General features: G+C 31.1%; 1 protein-coding gene across 1 annotated transcript in view; it reads left to right on the top strand.

Moving 5' to 3' along the window:
• NBEA (neurobeachin) overlaps nucleotides 1–13,747 on the top strand; it is a 699,286-nt gene that overhangs the window by 253,217 nt on the left and 432,322 nt on the right. Inside the window, 2 exon segments of the mRNA XM_074303499.1 lie at nucleotides 9,793–9,947; nucleotides 12,303–12,429. Coding sequence (XP_074159600.1) covers nucleotides 9,793–9,947; nucleotides 12,303–12,429 — 282 coding nt within the window.

The raw sequence follows: 13,747 nt of genomic DNA, 5'->3' as shown, positions 1-13,747 counted from the left end.
CATATTAGGAAGAGGGACTGTATAGTTAATATATGCAGGAGCTGAAGTACTATCAAATGTAAATGATGAGGTGATATTGATGAAAGGAGGGGATTGAGGTCTCGGGGGGCGCTGATGAAGGATTGAACAGAAGCGGCCTTGCTCTGCACGTAACTCAAGTCTGTCGTCTTCACTGCTCAAAGCCATAATGGGAGGTGGCAGTCTGAAATGAGTTGCCACGGCAAAGAGTATTATTTTTGAAATGCTTTCACACAAATCACTAGGCCCTGCATACAACTTAGTTTCATGCTTTAATGTCATCAGGAGGCACAAATTGGTGTGTCTAATTGTTTGCCACCTGCCAGCAAAATGAGCTGCCAGCCAGCCAGACGGGTTTGATTGTCTGTCAGCCATTCAATAGATTGAGAGTGACAACATCAAAAATTTCACTTCAAACTCTGAAGCTCTCGGCAGCTTTTCAGAGACCTCTTCCCCACAAGTGCTTCTGGACAACTGCATTTTTCAATTAGATTTCAGTATATTGCTGCCTTTTGCCTCATCTGTCTTAAGGTAGATGTAATTACATTATGAGCTATATAAACAGATTTGAGACACTAGAGTCTGAAATCTAAGTTATGACATGTCTTTTGACATCAGATTGAATTCCTTGAAAATAGGATTTAAGAGGTGAAGGATTTTAGAACCAAAGTTCTGAATTGTACTAGTTTGATACAGAGAATTATAATAGAGCTAACCCTGCTAATAATCCAGTTTTCATTCTTATCTTCATTTGAAATATATGAGATAACTTGTCTATTCCAAGTGCATGAATCATATTTCATAATATTATTTGAAAATCCCCATGGAAAGCACTCAGGATGTTACTTTTCTTTTTTAAGTAGTATTTTTCAGCTCTGCTGAAAAGTTTATTCCAGCTTCCATATATTGTTACCAATCTTGTTTTCTGAGGCAAAACAATTATAATTTCACCTCCATATGATAGCTCTTAAACTATCAGAAGATAACTGTAAGTCTTATCTTCACTAGGATTAAAAAAAAAAACCAAACACACACACACACACACACACACACACACACACACACACACACACACACACATTATTTGTGTTCTTTCCAGACAGAGTGTTTTCAAAATTGAGTGTTTGCTTTTTTCACTGTTTTAAAGTTTGCAGAAGTAATTGTTTTTATGTGATGCTTTTCCAAATGATTTCATTCTCAGATTTTATTTACTTACAAGTTATATGTTTGGGGATTGTTATAAATGATTCTTGTATATTTTTATTTCTTTCTCACAATAAGCCATTCAGATTTATATACTTTTGAGTATGTTCATTAACTGGTATAACATGAATGGCACCGAAAGTATTGTCACCTGCTATAAATTTTATTTGTATGTATAAAGTAAATGCAATTTAGAAATTATCAAATTTTAACAAAATGTCAATTCATGTAAAGTTTACACTAAAGCTTTATTCTGTCAAATTACAGAATTGTCTTAAAGTGAAGAAAAATTTCATCATTGACTTAAGTTTATTTAATTTCAATATTGGTTTAAGTATAAGAAAATATAATTGAGTAATTATTTTTTAGCTTTTATTATCACTCACATATCAACATATGAAACATGAGATGAAAGATGTGTTTTTCCTACATTAATATTTTAGGTATACATCCTTCCTTTAAATTAAAATTTCAGTTGAAATTGAATGCTTTTTCCTGATCATAATAAAGCTGTTATTTAGATAATTTTCATCTTCTGAGAATATACACATAGGCTTTTTTTTTTTCCCTTGGCTCTTCTAGGGTTCCCTTCAGCTTTGGGCCAGAAAATGAAAAAATTTATTTGTTATTTCATTGCTAAGATGAGTAAGAAATAAGTGCCCTGTCATTGAAAGATTATAACTTTTTTTCCATCTGTCTTTATAGTAGAAACATAGAACATTGGAGTAGAAAGGAAGTTGAAGTTCCTTTGATTAATGAAGTATTTAAGCCTCTTTTATTTTAAAAATACTATCTGGGTTTAAAGCATCATTTTGTCATTATTAATAAGTGAAGAAGTAATAAGTGTATTTTTGTTAATAACTTCTGAGGTTATTATTCACAGGTAAACTAATTATGTCCACTGTTTTACATTTACATTTTAATAATAATCAACTGACAATCTCTTCTATAATTAAGCTGCACGTAAAAAATTGTGTACTCATTTTTAAGCAATGTGTCAATTTTGCTTTATATTGTGCCTAAAAAAAATTAACACAAGAATAAGTTGAGACATTTTATAATTCTTTCACTTTGAAAACTTTTAACTGTGGGATCATTGCCTAGAATCTCTAATATTAGTTGAAGACTAAAGAACCCCTCTAAAAAAGACAAAAAATTAGTTCTAAAACTAATATTTTCTATTTTAAACCATTTTATATTAATTTTAGGTTAGCATATACATGGATTAGATAATTCTTTCTTCTAATATGTTGTATTGTGTAGTATCTATTACTAAAGCAGTTTCTGTCTTTAGGTATACTACTTTACTAGATATTATCTTTTAGTCATTTCTTGTGATACAAAATCCTAACTGCATATTTGATAGATAATGATTTCACTTGAAGTGTTTGCCTTTTTATGTTGGCACAGTGGTTGACACCATTCTTGAGTAGCTAAAACTAGAATAAAACAAATAATATTGAATGTTAAAGTATTGGAGGTAGTGCAAAGTGGGAGATGCCTCTGTCATTTAAGTTACAAAATAATTCTGTCCATTTTTCCGGCAATTTACTGGAAATTCAACTTAGCGTTCTACTCCAGAATATTTTCATTTTATGCAGGAGAGCCAGAATTCATGTGATTTGTCCAAGGTAAAACAATGGCTCAACCAGAATTGGAATCCAGGTCTTTTTGACTCTCTGCCTACTGGTCTTTCTAACATTCTCGTTTGCTTCAAGAAGCAAAGTTTTATTAAATGTCATTACAGATATCTTTAATTTAATGATTTATAATTTAATGCTATAGAATTGAATGTATTCAGTTAGTTAACCTGAAAACTAAGAATTCTCACAATTCTATGATATGTACCTCTCTTATCCTGTCTATATTTGCCGAAACAGAATTATAGAATTTGAGGGTAACTTGGTAGTCAACTATTTTAACCCATACATGGAAAAAATTGCTTCCCTAATATATATAGGTGGTTATTAAGTTTTTGGTTGAAGAAGTCCTCGGAGGACACCTTTCAAAGTAATCCATTCTACTTTTGGACATTTCTAAGAGAAGCTTTCTTGATAAAGCCTAAATTCGGACCTGAAGACTTAAATTTATCAGAAAGGTGCAGATAATTGCAGGAAAAACAGAATAGCAGTCTGACCACCACTAGAGTTGTTTCCTCATAGTCAATGTCACTTTTTGCTTTCTCTACTAGTATGCTACATATCTTTGCTTCCTCCTGAAGTTGGTGCAACTATCACTTGAGGGCCTTGCTTGTTGATAAGACATAAGAAGCACTTTGTGGGGGAAAAAAAATTATCTTTTTTGCTTGAGAGAATTTTCTCCTAAACAAAGTACTTTTATTTTTATATTAGGAACTTATACATTAATTTATCATAAGTCGTCTTTGGTTAATTATAACTTGTTTACCACTTATGACAGCCCCATCAAAGAAAGTTAAACAAAAATTAGTAGAAATAACCTCTTTGATGACAGCAATTGCAAATAATGTTTTATAAGAAATGTTTTAAGTTATTTATTTCAGAGTAAGAATTGTTAGATGATGGCCAAATATAAACAACCATGCTTTTCATGGCTTCAGTGTCATTCTCATCTTCCTCAGCTGTAGTTGGAACTCTTGAAAAGGATCTCTTGGTTTACCATGTTTTCCCTAAGCCCTCTTCTGTAATCACAAATAGAATTCTGTCACTCTCCATTGCCACTTCTATCATTTTTTCCTCTTGATATTTTCAAAAGTGCTAACATTTGTTCTATGACCCCAGTGTTTATTACCTTTGTGGACAAATCTCTCGTGGTTATCTGGATTTATTGGCTGTTCATTAATCTTTTTATAAGGCTTTTATTATTTCTCCTTTCATATGAGGAAATAGATACTCCTAATAACAGGTTAATTCTTAATCTCCATGAAGAATTCCAGGTTGACCTGGCAGATAGATAACAGCTTGGTCCTAAATGATAACAGAAGGCAAGATTGGACCATTCTTGAAGAAGGAAGAGCCTGGTCTTACAGAGTAAACTCAGGATCAAGCAAAATCTATTCACATTATTTAGAAATGTGGAAGTAAAAGTTTGTCTGAAATAAAAGCGTCTAATCCAGAAACTGAAGCTTTCTATTAATAAATAGAAAGAACAAAACAAAAACAAAATCATAGAACACAATCAAAAATCTTTTGAACTGAGAGGATCCGAAGGAATAAATATAGAAGAAAAGAGTAAATCCCACATAAATCAAAGTCTAAGAGAAGACTCATTATAAAGACTAGAAGAGAATCTAGAAGAATGAAACAAGATAAAAAGTGTGAGCTAGCTAGAGATTTAAAAAATAATGGCAAAGGGAATTATTAATACCTTGGATCAAAGAGTGTTAAACCTTACAAAAGAATTGAACTACCTGAAAATTGGAATGGTGAAAACAGAATATAACTCCATAAGAAAATTTTAAAACAAAATTAAAAGACTGAAAAAAGAGAAGAAAATACAAAGCATAAAGTATTACTAAATGACATGAAATATAGGGCAAGGAGAAGTAATCTAAGTTGGCTGAGTAACATTTCCTCCCCGCACCTGTATTAGAAGACATTTCTAGAATTTATTAATGAAAATTTCCTAGATGTTTTAGAATCTGAGATCAGAATGAAAATAGAATCTACCACTCACATCCTGAAAGAAATCCTCTTGTGAAAATTCCTACGAATGTCAGAATCAAAATGAAAAACTTCCAAGTCATAGGAAAAAAAAAAAAAAGTTTTTTTTTTTCTCCCCAATCCAGAGAGCTAGTCAGTATCACCACAGAACTTTATTGTTGTTACAAAGAGAGGGGATTCATATAGAAAGGTCCAAAAGATAAAAGTGTTCCTTTTCAGTTATATTTGATTTTTTTTTTTTTACCCCATCTGGAACCATTATCTTGTCAAAGATATTGGAGGGATTAGATATTGCTTTTACTCATTTTACAAATGAGGAACTGAGGTAAACAGACTTAAATGATTTGCCCAGGATTTCACAGTTAACAGGTACCTGAGTCCAGATTTAAACCCAAGAATATGAGTCTTCCTGACTGTAGGCCCAGCATTCTATCCACTGATCCACCTCTGCTTCTTTTAAAAAACAAGAATCAATGAAGCTTAAAACCAAAAGTATTCTTTCAAGCAAAACTCAATATGTTTCTACAGGAGTTGGGAGAGAAGGAGAGAGAAATTGATCTTTCATGAAATATAAGATTTCTGAGCATTCTTGGATAAAAGGCCAAAACTGTATAAATGCAGGAGTTGAGAAAAACACAGAAAGGTACGCACATTCATTCAGTTGAAATGGAGCATGTGAAGATGAATTGTCCTTTCAGATACTTAGGATTCTCAAAGATCATCAAGAAAGTTAACAAGTTAGGAAGAGGACTTGGAGATGATTTATTATGTTTTGATAATCTTAAGAGAAGGAAAGCAGAAAATTAGGGATTAAATTAAAATTAGAATTTGTACACCCCTGGAAATTACTAAATGGAAATAGAAAGTAGTCTAAATATGTTTTAGTTGAGTATGACATTTTTAGAGACAGTTGAGTCATAGTAGATGGAAGGCTGGGCCTAGTGTCAAACCTAAGTTCAAATCCAACTTCCAGACACTTCACAGTTGTATGAAGTTGGTCAGGGTACTTAATGTCTATTTTCCTCAGTTTTCTGAACTGTAAAATGAGTTTAACACCTTCCTTAAATGGCTGTTATAAGTCTCAAATGAAGCACTTATAAAAAGCATTTAGTGCAGTATCTGGCACCTAGTAGGTGTTCTATAAATGTTCATTCCCTTCCCCCTCTCCTCCTTTACAAAAATACCCGACCATTTATTGGCTTATAAAAACCTTACAGAAATGCAAAAAAGTACTAAACATAGCCTTGATTAGTCATATTGAAATAAAAGTTCTATTCAATAAAGAGTCTTTGAGGAAAAACTTTAAACTAATTGGAGACGATAACTTATTCCTAAAGAATTGGATCAAAAAAAAATTATCAAAACAGTAAAAAAAATTTTCAAATAAAATGATAATAATGAGACAATATAATAAAAATTTTGGAATACCTGTTCTAAGGGGAAAATTCATATTTACATGTTTTCATCAACAAAACTAAAAGAAATTCAGAATTTAGTATGTAATTTTAAAAAATGACAACTTCAAAAGGCAACAAATTAAAACTCCAACTTAAACTTAGAAATTCTGGGATTCAAAAGGCATTAATTAAATTGAAATTTTTTAAAAAATCATTGAATGAATAAACAAAACAATATGCTTTAGCCAAAACTAATGAAAAAATAGTAATATTGAATTTTATTTAAAAAGAAAAGGAAGAGAAAGGCAAGGAAAAGAATAAGGAAAGGAATAAGCATTTATATAGGGCCAGCCAAGTATGAGGCACTTGTCTCATTTTATTATTATAATATTGTCTCATTTTACTTATTTGAGGAAGCTGAATTTTTAAAAATAAAAAAATTATAAAAGAATTTTTTTAACAAAGTAAGAGTAAATAAAACCATCAGAAATGTTTCTTCCAATTATAGGCCAAGAAGACTGATAAATTAGAATGAAACAATATTTATTATAAAATCTAAAATGTCCATTAATAGCAGAAAAGAACCACAGTATCAAAAACAGACATTGTGCATACCATTAATATACTTCAGAGCAAGGCTAAGGAATGGGGATTTCCAGTGAAATATCTAATGGACATGCTCATATTATTTAATTATTTTTGAGTTATTAATTCAATTAAATTTTTGAATTTATTATTGAATTATAGCTTTCGAAGAATAGCTGAAATGCTGTTGGCAGCTTAGTAGGTCAGTAAATAGAGCATTCAGTCTGGAGTCATAAGGAATTGAGTTCAAATATAACTAGCTGTATAATCCTCAGCAAGTCATTTAGTCTCTGTTTCTCTCACAGAGTTTTTATGAAGCTCAGTATAAAGAGCTCAGAGCAATGTATGTCATACACTAAGCATGATATAATTGCTAACCCTCTTACATATTTTTAATAATTGTAGCTAACACACATTTATGTGAAAGATTATTCTGTTTAGTGTTATTTGTCCTGAGTTCAGAATAAAACTTTAAAAAAAAAAAAGTTAAAAAAGCCAAAATGGGGAAGAAAAAAGCAAGAAAGGAAAAGGACAAGTAGACTTGTGGAGGCCTAGACAACTAACTGTGCATCAACTCAGTTATTTTGCTTAGAGTTAGTCCTTCCCAGAAAGTAATTGATACTAGTGGAAATATCTGATTTAGAATGAATTTTTGGAATCAACTAGAACTTAGACCAATGTTAATGTAATAACAAGTAGGTATACTTAAATTCATTCCAATCTTTAAAACTTAAGCAAAATATTCAGTAGAAGAAATTATGGGAAATAATTTGCAACTCCTTAACTGAAAACTGGGTGCTAGCCTTGGATTCAAGAGGATCTGAGTTAAAATTCAGTGTTAGACACTTACTAGCTATATGATATTAGAGAGGTTACTTAATCTAATCCTCTTTGCTTTCATCTGTAAAAATGAGTTGGAGAAGAAAATGGCAAACCACTCCAATATTTTTCTTAAGTAAATCCCATAAATAGTATGGCTCATGGGGTCACAGATCATAGATCTGATCATAGAACATATGACTGAGTGGGTGAACAATAATAATTGGAAACTACCTAGGCTAAAAAATACCAATATATTAAATAATGAGTACAGATAAAAGAAATTTATAAAGTTTAAATCAGATCGCTTCTGCTTGAAATAGGAAAAACTGCACAAGGAATAGCAAGTTGTACATAATAGATTTGCAGTTTCATGTATAATCATCCTTTTATTATTCTGCCATGTCATGAAAATTCTTGATTCATTTTAAAAATAAAATTTTTAAAAAACTCCAAAAAACAAAAGAATAAACCAGAAGATCATTATACACTTCAACAATGATACTGTACGAGGATGTATGCTGATGGAAGTGGATTTCTTCAACATAGAGAAGAGCTAATCCAATTCCAATTGATTAATGATGGACAGAACCAGCTACATCCAGAAAAGGAACACTCGGAAATGAATGTAAACTGTTATTTTTACCTTCTGAATCCAATTCTTCCTGTGCAACAAAAAATTCGGTTCTACACACATATATTGTATTTAGAATATACTCTAATATATTTAACATATATAAGACTGCTTGCCATCTGGGGGAGGGGGTTGGGGGAGGAAGGGAAAAAATCTGAATAGAAGTAAGTGCAAGGGATAATGTTGTAAAAAATTACCCATGCATATGTATTGTCAAAAAAATGTTATAATTATAAAATAAAATAAAAATTAAAAAAAAAATAAAGTTGATCAGTGCACAAAAAAAAAAAAAAAGAATAAAAAGATTTCATAGAGGTATAATTTGAGCAGATCCTTCAAAAGGTAGATAGGATTTAGAGGGAGAGAAAAGAGAGAGAAAAAGCACAAGGAAAATTATACAAAAGTATACAAATCTTTAAGTAGCAAAAAGACTTGTTAAAATAAAAAATATTTTATATATGTCTAATAATTGGTCATTAATTTAAGTTTTATACCAAAATTAGTAAAGATAAAACTTTGCAGAGAAAACTCCACACCTACATTTATGGGTAGGTTACTTAAAGAAAGTTACAGAGGTATTAGGACTTCTTGAACATAAAAATATCTTATCTGATTAATGTTACCTAGTTAATTTAACCCTTTTTTGAAAGTACCTGTTACTTGGAGTTTCAAAGTAGGTAGTACCAAATGATGCAGCATTGGGTAGATAACTAGGACTAGAGTCCAGAGGACCCAAATTCAAATTAGACTTCAGATAGTAACTAGGTGACCCTGGATAAGTCAGTTCATTCATTAATTAACAGCGTTTGGAAAGGAGAAGATTTGGGGGAAAAGTCAAGTTCAGTTTTGGGCATGTTGAGTTTAAGACATATGCAGGGTATTCATTTTGATTTTTCTGAAAGGTATTTAGAGACTGAAGAATGAAAGTGAGGAGAGAGGATAAGGCTGAATATGTAGATTTGAGAATCATTGGTGAAATGATTATAATTCAAACCATAAGATCCTATGAAATAACCAAATAAAATAATATATATAGAGAAAAAAAGTCCAGGTTTTGTGACATCCATGGTTTAGTGGTTATGAACTGGATAAAGATCAAGCAAAAGAGACTGAAAAGAAATAGTCAAATAAATATGAGTAGAGCCAGGAGAGAGTAGTGTCCTGCAAACTTAGAAAGAAGGAATTTTCAAGAAGAGGGTCAAGTAGTAGAATGAGCATTGATAAAAGGTAATTAAATTTGCTAGTTATTACCTCTTGTTGTTAGTAACTCTTGAAGAAAGCAGATAAGTGTAAAGTAAGTAGAAATTACTTATTTTGGTCTTAGATTTCAATCTCTCTTTTGGATTATTAAAAATCTTTTCCTTGAAACAAAAACCTTTAGTATTCTATTTATCATACAAGTAGGTTCAGAAGTTTAAAAACTGCTTTTTTTGATTTGTCATGTCCTCATGTAGAAATAAAATATAAATTCCATCATTGTTTTCTTTCTTTGTAGGAGTGTTGTGGTGCCTGTGAAGAAGGCTCCTCCTGGTAGTCTGGCTGTCACCACTGTAGGGGCTGCTACTTCTGGAAGTGGGTTGCCTGCAGGCAGTACACCTAATATATTTGCTGCTACTGGAGCTACACCAAAAAGTATGATTAATACAACAGGTATTGTACTTAAATATTTTTGTGACCCCCTCATCTTTTGCTTTTTCTTTTCTTTCTTTTTTTCTTTTTTGATATGTAAAAAATAAACATCTTGAATAGCAATACTCTTTTGACTTTTCTGGGAATTAGAATTAATATTATTAGGGGGAATTTGCCTGAAGTTTTAGAATTCTTTGCTTACTATTTTAAAGTGTCCATGATTGCATTTTTTTTCTTCACTCCCCATTTATCTCTTAGAACAGTAGCTTCCATTTACTTTCAAAGGGAAATCTACATATTGAAAGATATATGGGGTGATTTTGAATCTTTAAGATAGCATTATGTAAATAGCTAATTACATCAGAAAGTTATAATATAATCCACCATTAATCAGCACCCTACCCCCTTTCACTAGTAGAAAATGACTAAGATTATATATCTGTAGGCATTTAGATTCAGTCTGAATGGATGAGCTCTGCTAAGTCCCATAAGGAATGCCAATATTCTCTTAAGATCCCTGGCAGTATACTCAGAGGATACATTCCAACTTAGGTTAAAATTTAATGAAAAGTGCGTGTTAAGAGAATAGTCCTTATTTGGCCTCAAATTAATTTATAATCTGAGATGATGTTGCTGTCCAGGTCATTGACTGACTTTTCCAAAAGATTCTTTATCACAGAAAATTCCACAATGTGAATTTTTAAAAGCCCTACTGAACTTAACTTTTTTTTTTTTTTTTAATTTACAGAATTGTTCCTGTTGATGCTTAGTTCAAATAAATCCTTACCCAAATCTTTGTGATTCCCTTTTAGGTATTTATACAACGCAAGATGATCCCTGCCTTTCCTTCCCTGACTATAGTAGCCTTCTCTTCTCCAAACTGTATAGCCTAAACTTTTCCATCTGTCATCATTACTTAGACTCTTCCCATTTTGATTAATTTTGTGCTTTCTGTATCTTGTTTATCATCCTACCTTTGAGTCTGACAAACCATCCACAACACATTTATGAGACTAAGAGGAGAAAGTGCACCTAGTTTTATCAAGCTTAAATATATCCATAACAATATTGAGACTTATGTTTGACCTGGTATAAAAGGGTGATTTTCCATTTAGGATTTTTGTAAAAAATTTGTTTGTTTCAAACATTTTACTTTTCTAAAGATTTGTTTGAAAGCCTTCTTTTCCCCAGCTTTGATTCCCTATCTTTTCCCTTACTCTTCTCACTATAAAAAAGAGCACATTTTAATGTCATGAACAAAAAACATTTACCTATTAAGGGTTCTTTAAAATATAGAAAAATATTTTTTTAGATTATGTTTATACTCCATATTATTGATTTGGTTAACCAATTTTTACTATGAGCAATGAAAAGAGGCATAGAGATTACATTGGAATAAAGATTTGAAGGTGGATTAGACAATAGAGATTATCCTGTCCAAGATCCTTATTTTACTGATGAGGAAATTGAGGCCCACAAAGTTTAAATAACAGAGTGGCAGAGTTAGTTTAATCCCAGGGATTTTATGACTCTCAATCCAGCAATTTTGTGTCATCTCTTTAGTTACAGTTTATATGGAATATTTACTATAGTCAATTATATATATTTAAAAATAAATTGACTATTTCTACTCTTTCCTGGTTTAATTGCCAGCTATTGTCTTTAAAGATGCACTGAAAAGCAGTGTTTTGTTTTGGAAAATGCTTTATGATTTGATAATAAGAAGGGACACTAGATGTCCCTCAACTCCACTTCTATTTACTATGTCTTTATAGTATTTCATTTACAGCTGTTCTGAAATAATACTCTGTCATGGAAGAAAACATGTAGCAACAGTATTTTAAAATCTTAGAAAGACTTAATCAAATACACTATAGCTTCAGCAAATTCATTCTTAATATGATTCTTTGTGGCTGCATTTCTAAAATTTAGATCTAGAAATTCAATTCAGAGATTTAAAAACATAAAACATATTTCATAACCTAGTAACAAAATAAGGGAAATTTCCTACTCAAGAATATGCATTGTTTTGGAGGGTTTTTTTTTTTTTTTTATCAGTTTCATTTTATGCTGAAGTTTATTTTCATTTGTTGTCTTTCATTTTATGTTAAAGCATATCCCATTTTGTAACATTTGTTAATGCTAGACAGATGTGTAAAACAATTTAATTTTCGTACAGCAAAAGCTGCTTAAGTCTACAGAAAATTCTAAAGTGTAACTAATGGCTAGTTGTTTTTAAACAGTACTATACTGTTTTGTTTAAAAATTGAGAAAGTTTTTGCAAAACCAGAAAAGAGCCATAATTTATCTAAGAGTTGTTCTGTTAAATCTACAACTTAATTTTTAAAACTTAAAGTAGAATTGTTTTGGAAACAGGTGCAGTGGATTCAGGGTCATCTTCATCCTCCTCCTCGTCTAGTTTTGTGAATGGTGCTACCAGCAAAAACCTTCCAGCTGTACAAACTGTAGCTCCAATGCCTGAGGATTCCGCTGAAAATATGAGGTATGAAAGGCACAAGTGTCACTTTTTTTTTTTTTAACTTTAGTTAATCTTACTTCAATATTTAATCCATTTGGTCTCCCATGTTTGCAAAGATGGAACTATTTTTTAAATACTTTCTTCTCTTTATCACTTGGATAAGTTTGGGAGTCCTCATCTAAAGAATAAGGGAATTGGATTAGATGGCTTCTGAATTTACTATACATTTCTAGTTATATGATCCTCTTTACCTTTATCTCTCCTGTCTATCTTTACCTTTATCTCTCCTGTCTAATAAATTATTGGGTTGATAACCATATCCAAAAGATTTCTGGATTTTTTTGTCTCTTTTCTTTTCCACTGCTATCACTTAAATACAGATACACATTTCAAGTCTGAACCATTCTAATAACATCTTCACAGATAGTCCTGCGGCTACTTTTTGCCCTTCAAACTGTCCTAGATACTTCTTATTTATAATCTTGTTTATCCATAGATATAGTCATATTGCTTTTCCACCTTAAGAATTCGTGGGTCTGGGGTAGCTAGATGGCATAGTAGATAAAGCCCTAGATTAAGGAGGACCTAAATTAAAATCTGGCCTCAGACACTTAACATTTCCTAGCTGTGTGACTCTAAGTAAGTCATTTAACCCCATTTGCCTTAATTAAAAAAAAAAAAAAAAAAAAAAAAAAAAAGAATTCATTGTTTCCATATTGCCTCCAAAGTAAAACACAAGTGCCTTTTCTGGTATTCAAGACACTTATAATCTGTCACTATTCTACTTTCTCACCCTTATTTCCCATTAATTCTTTCTAGAGTCTCTATTTGCCACTCCGATTAGATGGACAATCTTGTCCCTTAAATATATGCCATCTAAAACTTTTTTTTTTTTTGTAACTTTTCATGTTTTTGTCACATATATCATAGCTAATTCTATATCTTAGATAACTATTAAATTTCTCTAGAGAAGGGAATCATGTCTTATCTAAATTTTGTACCTTGCCCATTGATTAGCATTGTTCATTACAAAAAAAGGTGAATGTTAAAATATTTATTCTGTTGTTGATATAAATTAAAAAACAAACTTTATGTGTAACTAATTTCTTAACTGTGTACTTCTTAAAAACTAAGATCTTACTATCTTATAAATTTCATTGTTAGCTAGAGCTATTTTATTTTGCTTATCTATTAGCACAAATGAGACAAATATAGAAGGAAGTTATCTGCCCAAAGGAAAGACAGCAATCCCAGAATATTGATTGAGCTCCCATATTACTGTACAAATTTAATAGTTATTTTATCAGACTACTTAATACCAAGGACAATTTATTTTTAACTT

The sequence above is a fragment of the Sminthopsis crassicaudata genome, chromosome 3 (genome assembly GCF_048593235.1).
Source record: "Sminthopsis crassicaudata isolate SCR6 chromosome 3, ASM4859323v1, whole genome shotgun sequence".
NCBI lineage: Eukaryota > Metazoa > Chordata > Mammalia > Dasyuromorphia > Dasyuridae > Sminthopsis > Sminthopsis crassicaudata.
The sequence above is the reverse complement of the archived record's forward strand: the minus strand, read 5'-3'. Positions and strand labels throughout refer to the sequence as shown.